The 11009-nt window shown below is 43.1% G+C and overlaps 1 protein-coding gene across 5 annotated transcripts in view; it reads left to right on the top strand.

The window, feature by feature from the left end:
• Positions 1-10599, top strand: part of LOC137340745 (platelet-derived growth factor subunit A-like) — a 37457-nt gene extending 26858 nt beyond the window's left edge. For 4 of the 5 annotated variants that reach the window (XM_068003480.1, XM_068003481.1, XM_068003485.1 and 1 more), the window contains 3 exons: positions 4350-4473; positions 5584-5713; positions 9420-10599. In XM_068003480.1, coding sequence (XP_067859581.1) covers positions 4350-4473; positions 5584-5693 — 234 coding nt within the window. In that variant the 3' untranslated portion in view covers positions 5694-5713; positions 9420-10599. The remainder of the gene's footprint in view (positions 1-4349; positions 4474-5583; positions 5714-9419) is intronic. The other variant, XM_068003483.1, reaches the window with a different exon arrangement.
• Positions 10600-11009: the final 410 nt, after the last annotated feature.

The following is an 11009-nucleotide window of genomic DNA, read 5'->3' on the forward strand; positions in this document are numbered from 1 at the left end:
CCCGGCTGTAGTGCTGAAGACTTGTGCTCCAGAACTAGCCGCGCCTCTAGCCAAACTGTTCCAGTACAGCTACAACACTGGCATCTACCCGACAATGTGGAAAATTGCCCAGGTATGTCCTGTCCACAAAAATCAGGACAAATCCAATCTGGCCAATTACCGCCCATCAGTCTACTCTCAATCATCAGCAAAGTGATGGAAGGTGTCATCGACAGTGCTATCAAGCGGCACGTACTCACCAATAACCTGCTCACCGATGCTCAGTTTGGGTTCCACCAGAACCACTCGGTGCCAGAACCACTCGGCTCCAGACCTCATTACAGCCTTGTTCCAAACATGGACAAAAGAGCTGAATTCCAGAGGTGAGGTGAGAGTGACTGCCCTTGACATCAAGGCAGCATTTGACCAAATGTGGCACCAAGGAGCCCTCGTAAAATTGAAGTCAATGGGAATCGGGGGGGAAAACTCTCAAGTGGTTGGAATCATACCTAGCAGAAAGGAAGATGGTAGTGGTTGTTGGAGGCCAATCATCTCAGCCCCAGGACATTGCTGCAGGAGTTCCTCAGGGCAGTGTCCTAGGCCCAACCATCTTCAGCTGCTTCATCATTGACCTTCCCTCCATCATAAGGTCAGAAATGGGGATGTTCGCTGATGATTGCACAGTGTTCAGTTCCGTTCGCAACCCCTCAGACAATGAAGCAGTCCGTGCCCGCATGCAGCAAGACCCGGTCAACATCCAGGCTTGGGCTGATAAGTGGCAAGTAACATTCGTGTCAGACAAATGCCAGGCATTGATCATATCCAACAACAGAGAGTCTAACCACCTCCCCTTGACATCAAACGGCATTACCATTGCCGAATCCCCAACCATCAACATCCTGGGGGTCACCATTGACCAGAAACTTAACTGGACCGGCCATATAAATACTGTGGCTACAAGAGCAGGTCAGAGGCTGGGTATTCTGCGGCGAGTGACTCGCCTCCTGACTCCCCAAAGCCTTTCCACCATCTACAAGGCACAAGTCAGGAGTGTGATATTGCCTGGACGAGTGCAGCTCGAACAACACTCAACAAGTTCGACACCATCCAGAACAAAGCAGCCCGTTTGATTGGCACCCCATCCACCACCCTAAACATTCACTCCCTTCACCACCGGCGTACTGTGGCTGCAGTGTGTACCATCTATAGGATGCACTGCAGCAACTCGCCAAGGCTTCTTTGACACCACCTCCCAAACCCGCGACCTCTACCACCTAGAAGGACAAGGGCAGCAGGCACATGGGAACAACACCACCTGCACGTTCCCCAACCAGTCACACACCATCCCGAATTGGAAATATATCGCCGTTCCTTCTTCATAGCTGGGTCAAAATCCTGGAACTCCCTTCCTAACAGCACTGTGGGAGAACCTTCACCACATGGACTGCAGCGGTTCAAGAAGGCAGCTCACCACCACCTTCTCAAGGGCAATTAGGGATGGGCAATAAATGCTGGCTTCACCAGCGACGCCCACATCCCATGAATGAATTTTAAAAAAAGCAGTGTCGCAGCAATAGGTGCTACACCTCACAGTTTTTCAGGCTGCAGGCACACTACAACCAGGCCAGCAATGTGATTTCTACATTGCTGGCCTGTACAGATCTTTCTTTGATATTGGGAAGGGCAAGCAAGTTTGAGTCAAATAGAATTTGGAAGCAAGCATGCCTACAAAAACGGGTGCAAGCAACATTGATTCTCCGAATTAAATGTAAACGGGAATGGGAGGGAGCATCACATATTGCAGAACCGTTTCAAGGAGAAGTAATATAAATGGGGCATAGCACCCAGCCAGGGAGTGGTGTCCATTCACCTTGCTTGTTTTCTGTTTCTTTGTTCTATTCATGCTTTGTCCTCTCTTGTGCTGTTGGTGTCTGAGTGGAATCCTGTTACTGCTCCAGCTGGCTACTGTAGGTGTTCTTTGTTCCATTTTTACAATAGAGGTGATTTGCCTTTGAAGTTTTTCTTTTTACACTGACCGAATCAATTTTAATCACAGTTTTGTTATGTTGAGAGCATCACCGTTGTCACCTTTTTTGTCTCCCAGACAGGCGACTCTCCAGCAGGATATTCCTATGGGACAGTCTCCTCTTTTCAATTTCTTTCTGTGTTAGTAGCTTAAATATTTCTGTGACTGTGTGTATGCCTGTTGAAGGCAAATAGAGCTCGTCTCTGTACCTTGCTGACAGGTCGAGCAGTGATCGTTCTGTAAATACAGAACAGTGACCACTGATCCAAAAAAATAAAGCTGACTGCCTTTTAAACGCTTTAAACTGTATCATTCTTCAGTTCTATATATTTTTAGGTTTTATTTATATGTTTTAGGATTAATTTTACAAAGCAGTGCTGCCAGATTGCCGGCAGTACACATCAGAAATTCGGGCATGCGCTGCTCACTATTTCCCCACCATTAAAATTAAATGATCCCTTTTATTTATACATGTTTTGTATATAGATATCTATATCCAAGCTAAAGGCCAGTCAATAATTTTCCAAAAATGCCTGGAATAAATTTGCCTGAATGGGAAACCTGTAATCATGAAATTAAGTTGTACGCACGCACAGAAAAGAGTCTCTCAGTTCCCAGCAGCGTTTTATACGGAGAGCCATGCTGAATGGGAAAAAAAATAATTTAAAATATCTTTGGTCTCTTGATGTGTGCAACCCTGGATTTATTTCCCATCCCTTAGTGATTGTTTGTATAACTGAGTGGCTTGCTAGATCGGGTTGCCAACTCTGGTTGGACATGTTCCTGGAGATTTCATCACATGACCTCGCACTTCCAAATGCCCCACCCAGTAAAACAGCCTTTTTCCCCATCTGCTAATATTTTTTATAACTAATAAATGAAAGTGTTCAAAGAAAATGAAGAAAAAAAAACACTTTTTAAATGCCCCTTTGATTTATCTCCTGGTTTTCGTGTCCAGGAGATTAATCCTTAATTCCTGAAGACTCCATAACAATCCTGGAGGATTGTCAACCCTATTACTAGACTACTTGGAGCATTAGGAGTCAACCACATTGTGTAGACTAGAGTTATACGCAGGCCAGGCAGGATAGGGGCAATGGTTTCCTTTCTGTAAAGGGTATTAGTGAACCATTTGGGTTTTTATGACAACCCAGCAGCTTTCAAGGGTCATTTTCCTGGTGCTAGCCACAAATTGCTAGATTTTATTGGATTCAAGTTTCTTGGCTTTGCTTGGTGAGATTTGAACTCATGCCTGCTAATCCAGTATCAGAACCACTACACTACCTTGCTCAAAATGGGGAGAAGGGAACTGGGACTTGTGTACTCTGCTGTTCTCCTGAAACCAGATAAACAAGGTAGCAATGTCTTACACACTGATATTTGGTGTGTACCTCTGCTGTATGTATAATCTCTGCAGTTAATTTGTTAGAGGGAGCTATTACTATTCCCAGGTCTAGAAACATCACCTTAGGTCTTCTGAAATCTAAACTTTTTGTTAGCTCTAATATCTGGAAGTCACATTTACTGAATTATACCAGTGTTAATTTTTTTTGGTAGCGCTCCTGTGAAGTGCCTTGGGGCGTTTTGCTATGTTAAAGACGCTATATAAATGCAAGTTGTTGTTGTTCGAGATTCAACCAGGTCTTATTTTACAACCCACAGCATCGTTGAAAACGTTTTTGTTTCAAACTTTGCCTGAATTCATTGTAGGCCCTGAGCAGAGGGGAGGGAAGGTCCATTTAAATAACATTCAAACATCTACATCAAGTGTCTTGTATTACTTTCGCTGTATAATTGCTGCTCTGTTTCTTTACATTTTCAACTTGTGTGATCCAAAACTGTACTTGTACATCTGACTAAAGGGTTTAGTTTCCTCTTGTAGCACGTTGGTTAATGTATTTGTGTAAAGTTGTTGTGCGTGCTGTTTTAACACAGTTGTTGAGCAGTTTATTTTGAACAGGTCAATGACTGCATTCAAACAGTGCATTATACTTAGTGCACAATCAGAGAGAGTTGGTCCCCCAGATTACATTAAAGTGGGTGCTTCTCACTGGAGAACCAGTCGCTGTTGCTTCATTTGATTCAACAACCCTTAATCCAACATATTATTTGACTACCCACTTGATACCCGTGGAAGCACTGCACAATGTTGTTTTGTTTTTAAATATATGTTTCATTACATACAGTGTCAGTTTTGATTTAAGTTATTACTTTGGAAATATTGAATTCATAATAATGAATGAAATAAATTTGTCTAATTCCCACTGACCTGAGTTTATTTTTTCAGTATATGAAGTAACAACTACAGGATAAGACGGTTAACCTACTTTCTGTTGACTTGCAGGTGGCAAAAGTGGAGTATATAAGGCGCAAACCAAGATTAAAGGAGGTTATAGTGAGGTTAGAGGAGCACCTGGAGTGTACGTGCACGTTACTACAGTCTAATTCAGAGTACAGAGAACATGAAGGTACTTCACTACGTCTAAAGTGCTTCAGTTTGTCTGTGTTTAGTGTTATTAAAAAGTTCATTTTTGTGCTTAAAAAACATCTGACAGTATTAAAAGATCATTTGCAGTTCTTTCAGCAGTCACGGATTGCTTTATATATAAAGTTTCAAATTAATTACTGGTAGGGTTGCCACCACTGGTTTTAGACCAGACCAGACTGCCTAGTTTTTGGGGGCTGCCCTGCAATTTCTAAATTGTAAACCAGACACCAAAAGTCTTGATTTTTAAAACGTAGATAGAGATATATATTTTCCCTGTTTTGATAATCTTAGCAAAAAAGATGTGAGTAAAAAACAAAAAACCTTGGGGTTGAAATCGTGCTGTGTGATATTAATAGCAAACATTAATGTGTTTGTATGAAAGTCCTCTGTCTGCTATTTTAATGAAGGCCAAAATAAATGGGCTCGATGCATTTGCTGAAGAAGGAAGTTTTCTATGAACATGTTAATGTTTGAAGCATTAGGTTCCTCATCCTCCACAAAAGCTAATGTGAGAACAGGAGTAGGCCCTTCGACCAGTCGAGACCTTTGTTGCCCATATCTCCATCTCTTTAATCTATTTACTTTAATACCCTTATTCCCATGTGGTACCTTGTTGGTCAGTGTATTCCATGTTCTTCCAACTCTGAATTTTATGTTCTGGATTTGCTTTTAACCAGCTCAGTTCAAGTTTTAAGACTAGTCTACTCTTGATAATTCAAAATTATATTTGGGCTTAAAAAATTGAATTATCCAATAATTTTAATTGAGCAATATAAATATAACAGGAAAGTGAGAAAACTGTTTAAAAATTGAATGTTCGTTAATTTGAATTAAGCAACTCTCAATTACTGTATATCCCCTTGTTCTGAATTCTCTTATTGGAGGGAAGAGTCATTCTAACAAAACTCTCACGCCTCCTGCCCCTACATCGGTTTTGGACTTAACAAAAAGGTGGTAACCCTGTTTATTGGTGGTCACTGAAGTATTATAGAGCTGCTGATTTAGTAAGATTGTGATCCTTTTTTGGCTAGAAACAGCTCCAGTACTTGCCAATATCTGTATAAATTCCAACACAAGTGCATTTTCTTAGGGCCTTTCACCAGCCCAAAGCGCTTTAAAGGAAGAAATAGTGAAAAAATAAAAAAACGGAAGCGTAAAAAGTTAATACTGGCACCTGACAAGGATGTGTTGCCAACATAAAAGCTCTGGGACCCATTCAGGTAGGACTCACTGTGCTGGATGATCGATATCAGCCAGCATACATCATAAGAGAAAATTAATAATCAGACACTATCATTTAACACAATCACGTTCCAGATCTTAGCACATCTCACCTTGCGAGTGGGTAGAAATTATTTTTCATTGGCTCAACTGATTTTGCCCGTGGGCAGATATCTCTCCCTGTAGCTGTTCACTGCTGGATGTTTCACTCCTTCACTGCTTTTTTTTTTCCTTCACTGATTTGAAGGGCATGCGCCTGCATAATCCTAGCCTGGCTCCTTTTTCCTGTACTATTGATGATTATTGAATGCTTGATCTCTTGTGTAAATTTCAATGATTTGTCCTGTGCAAGTTGATTTTGTGTGAGATGACTATTTCAATGGATTTTATAGTTTTGCAATAACGTGTGTTCATAAGCACATTTTGTGCTGAAGGGTAGATCAGATTAAAAGTTTTGACTAAGTGAGTAGGGTTTCTCCTCCCCCACCCTGCCACCCCCTTCTAACATGCTTATATATGATGCCAATCTACTGTGCAATCATGAGTGGAAACCTGGGCTCATTTACCTCTCTCTCCAGCCCCGGAGCATGGGGGCCAATTGCAATGCCCTGCTACCCTGACTAACTCAGCGCAGACCAGGGCGGTTCTGGTCTATGTGACTTAATGCACTGAGCAATGCCTTTACCCACTGGGGCATTGGGAGAGCTCCTGAATGGCCCATATGGTGAATGTCTGGTTCAGTGGAATGTTCAGTTGTTGAGGTCCTGATTGCCAAGCGTCACTCAGTGCTGAGTCTGATAATTAGTTGCTCTGCAAATCTTTCTATTTTAAAATAAATCTTGTATCTGAGGTGCCAACCTGGTGAAGCTACAACACAGGACTACATGCATGCTAAACAGCGGAAGCAACATGCTATAGACAGAGCTAAGCGATTCCACAACCAACAGATCAGATCAAAGCTCCGCAGTCCTGACTCATCCAGTCGTGAATGGTGGTGGACAATTAAACAACTAACGGGAGGAGGAGGCTCTGTAAACATCCCTTTCCTCAATGATGGCGGAGTCCAGCATGTGAGTGCAAAAGACAAGGCTGAAGCGTTTGCAACCATCTTCAGCCAGAAGTGCCGAGTGGATGATCCATCTCGGCCTCCTCCCGATATCCCCACCATCACAGAAGCCAGTCTTCAGCCAATTCGATTCACTCCACGTGATATCAAGAAATGGCTGAGTGCACTGGATATAGCAAAGGCTATGGACCCCGACAGCATCCTGGCTGTAGTGCTTGAAGCCTTGTGTTCCAGAACTAGCTCGCCTCTAGCCAAACTGATCCAGTACAGCTACAACACTGGCATCTACCCGACAATGTGGAAAATTGCCCAGGTATGTCCTGTCCACTAAAAGCAGGACAAATCCAATCTGGCCAATTACCGCCCCATCAGTCTACTCTCAATCATCAGCAAAGTGATGGAAGGTGTCATCAACATTACTATCAAGCGGCACTTACTCATCAATAACCTGCTCACCGATGCTTAGTTTGGGTTCCGCCAGGACCATTTGGCTCCAGACCTCATTACAGCCTTGTTCCAAACATGGACAAAAGAGCTGAATTCCAGAGGTGAGGTGAGAGTGATTGCCTTTGACATCAAGGCAACATTTGACCGAGTGTGGCACCAAGGAGCCCTAGTAAAATTGAAGTCAATGGGAATCGGGGAAAACTCTCCAGTGGCTGGAGTCATACCTAGCACAAAGGAAGATGGTAGTGATTGTTGGAGGCCAATCATCTCAGCCCCAGGACATTGCGGCAGGAGTTCCTCAGGGCAGTGTTCTCGGCCCAACCATCTTCAGCTGCTTCATCAATGACCTTCCCTCCATCATAGGGTCAGAAATGGGGATGTTTGCTGATGATTGCACGGTGTTCAGTTCCATTCGCAACCCCTCAGATAATGAAGCAGTCCGTGCCTGCATGCAGCAAGACCTGGTCAACATCCAGGCTTGGGCTGATAAGTGGCAAATAACATTCGTGCCAGACAAGTGCCAGGCAATGACCATCTCCAACAAGAGAGAGTCTAACCACCTCCCCTTGACATTCAACGGCATTACCATCGCTGAATCCCCCACCATCAACATCCTGGGGTCACCATTGACCAGAAACTTAACTGGACCAGCCACACAAATACTGTACCTACAAGAGCAGGTCAGAGGCTGGGTATTCTGTGGCAAGTGACTCACCCCCTGACTCCTCAAAGCCTTTCCACCATCTACAAGGCACAAGTCAGGATGTGATGGAATACTGTCCACTTGCCTGGATGAGTGCAGCTCCAACAACACTCAAGAAGCTCAACACCATCCAGGACAAAGCAGCCCGCTTGATTGGCACCCCATCCACCACCCTAAACATTCACTCCCTTCACCACCGGTGCACCGTGGCTGCAGTGTGTACCATTCACAGGATGCACTGCAGCAACTCGCCACGGCTTCTTCGACAGCATCTCCTAAACCCGCGTCCTCTACCACCTAGAAGGACAAGAGCAGCAGGTACATGGGAACAACACCACCTGCACGTTCCCCTCCAAGTCACACACCATCCCGACTTGGAAATATATCGCCGTTCCTTCATCGTCGCTGGGTCAAAATCCTGGAACTCCCTTCCTAACAGCACTGTGGGAGAACCGTCACCACACGGACTGCAGCGGTTCAAGAAAGCGGCTCACCACCACCTTCTCAAGGGCAATTAGGGTTGGGCAATAAATGCTGACCTTACCAGCGACACCCACATCCCATGAACGAATAATATAAAAAAAAATCTCTGCACTGCAGTGCTGCAGTATCCCCCCCACCAACTGGATCATTGAACAAAGGACACTGTCCCTTTAACCAATCATTTCCCAGAACGTTAACTTATTGAATCCCAGAACCATTGGTATCGTTTTATTTCTGATTGCGACCAATCACCTTTTACCAACAACAAAAAAAAATTCTCTGATATTGCACCTCAGTGTATTTCCCCCAAGTTATCCCTGGTTGGCGCTGCATGAGCGGATCACAGCAGGGGTGGCAGTGGAGATGCTACAAATTCTCTCAGTGTTCCTCAGCAAGGGAGAGGGAAACCTCAGCAGTATTCCATCTCCTGATCACTGTACGGTGGCTCCTGCTGGAAAGTAGGCACTCAGACATTGGGTGAGGACAGAATTGGGGTCAGCTGAATAACAACCCTTTTGGTGAGTTGCTGGTGGGAAGCCAGTGCCTGTCGAACTGTACCCCATCATGAATCATTCCTTGGGGAGAGAATTAGATGGAGGGATAACAAACCTCTTTTCCTCACAGTTATACGCTAGCGTTACTTTAATCTTAATATCTAGATGCACACAGTCCAAGCTGTGCAGTCCTTCAACGTTTATGAAAGTTTGATTGCAGGCAAAAAAAGCTTCCTAATTATTTTTTTCTCTTAAACAAGTGGTTGAAGCTCACGACACAATCTGTTGTTGGCTTATTATTATGTCTGCAATCACAGAATTCCTTGGATGAGTGACTTGCCAAAAAAACAGTAGCACAGACTTTGACATTAAGTTGTCGCTTTGCTTGCAATATACCACGATGCACACTAGGCTCGTTTCGCAACTGCATTATAAAAAGTTTGGTTGCTTGTTGTTTAATGGAAGCGCAGGGTTGGATTTGTCATTCATTTTTAATATTTTTTCTCTTGCAGATGTGAGGTGAAAATAAGCTACACAAGGACTTGTAACGGAGGGTATGGACATACATCTCTTTCGTTACATGCCAAAAACCTATATGCCAAAGGTGCTTTTTTTTGACTGTTATTTCCCTTTGCTCTCAACAAAACTGTTTTCCCAGCAAATTGAAAATGGACAAAAAAACTGACTTAACTCTGAGGCAATAAAGAGGAACAGTGTGGAATGAGACTGCTCGGTGAACTGATGGGAGGCATCTTGGTTTATAAAAAAAAACTAAATAAATAAAAGGCATTCGAACGAGCGGGAAGAATGTCTGAAATGCTGCTGAAAGGACACGATTCAAGTGAATGGAGGATATATAATGAAGAACTTTTAAAATGGTGCTGTTTATTAATAGGCTGTGTCTCCAAAGGCCTCAAAGGGACTTAAACAAACGAGAGGCACGGACAATCCGAGAAGCCCCCGCCGGTACTTTCTCTTCCAGAGCTTATCCACAAGACTGTGGAGCAACCTTGCACAGTGTTCTTGATTTTATGAACTACGCAGTTCCTTCAAGTAGGGGGTGGGGGGGGGGGTGGGGTTGGGAAGCCTTGAAGACGGATGTTAAGAGTTTATCATCGCACCACTGGGTGTATATTAAGCTTGCTTCTACTGTACTCTTTTTAATGTTTTATTATTCAGTGGACTACTTGTATATTTTATTGCATTTAGGAGACTGCAGGTACGACTTTGCAGCATATTGTTGATTTACTTTACTGGAAGAATACAATCTTTAATCCAAACTGTTCAGAAAATTGCATCGATGCAAACAAAAAATATTCCCCAAAAGGTCTTTTTGGTTCAATATTTTCCTTTCCCCCACTCCTTTCTAATTTAAAGCATTTCAAGTAAAATTATTTTGCATTAATAAATGATACAAAAAAGCAGGAAGGTAACAGTTATTTCTGGTCCTGTACAGTCTGAAAATGTCTTTTTTTTGTTGCCTTTCAGTAATATTACATTTTATGATTTTCATTTTTTAAAAGAAAAGTATTTTCTAACTTTTATTTCACATGTGTGACTGTGTGAAATGATCAAGAGTAACTGTTGCATTGAACACTATAACAATATGGACAGCAAGCTCTGCAAGAAAACCTGGGTTTTTTTTAATATGTGGTCACAACATTAATTAAACTCCTGAATATACTCAAGAAAGTGACGTCTACTAATTAGTGATGTGATTTTTAAAAAAGTATGTGTTGGTCATTGATTGATGGGAACTTTCACAATGTCCTCACTTTGGGCTCTGGCTCTAGAATTTATCCCCGTACGCAACTCTTCTGATGGCTTATTAGGTAACTGCATTGCCTGGTGGTGAATTATACAAAGCAGGAGCAATCCCCAGTCAGTGCTCGGTTAGCTGATTTCAACTGCAGCATTGTGTTCCAGGGTTTTTATGGGGAGAGTCAGCCTGGGTTCCTGCTACTCTGTGATTTCACCCCACCATTAGAAATTGTGTGAATGTAAACACAGAACAAGGGCAGGGTTGGACTTGGCTTTAATGTCCCCCCCACAGTTAAACAACGTGACAGTATTCTCCGGTGTGGTTGATACATGAATAATGT

The sequence above is a fragment of the Heptranchias perlo genome, chromosome 22 (assembly GCF_035084215.1).
Source record: "Heptranchias perlo isolate sHepPer1 chromosome 22, sHepPer1.hap1, whole genome shotgun sequence".
Lineage (NCBI taxonomy): Eukaryota > Metazoa > Chordata > Chondrichthyes > Hexanchiformes > Hexanchidae > Heptranchias > Heptranchias perlo.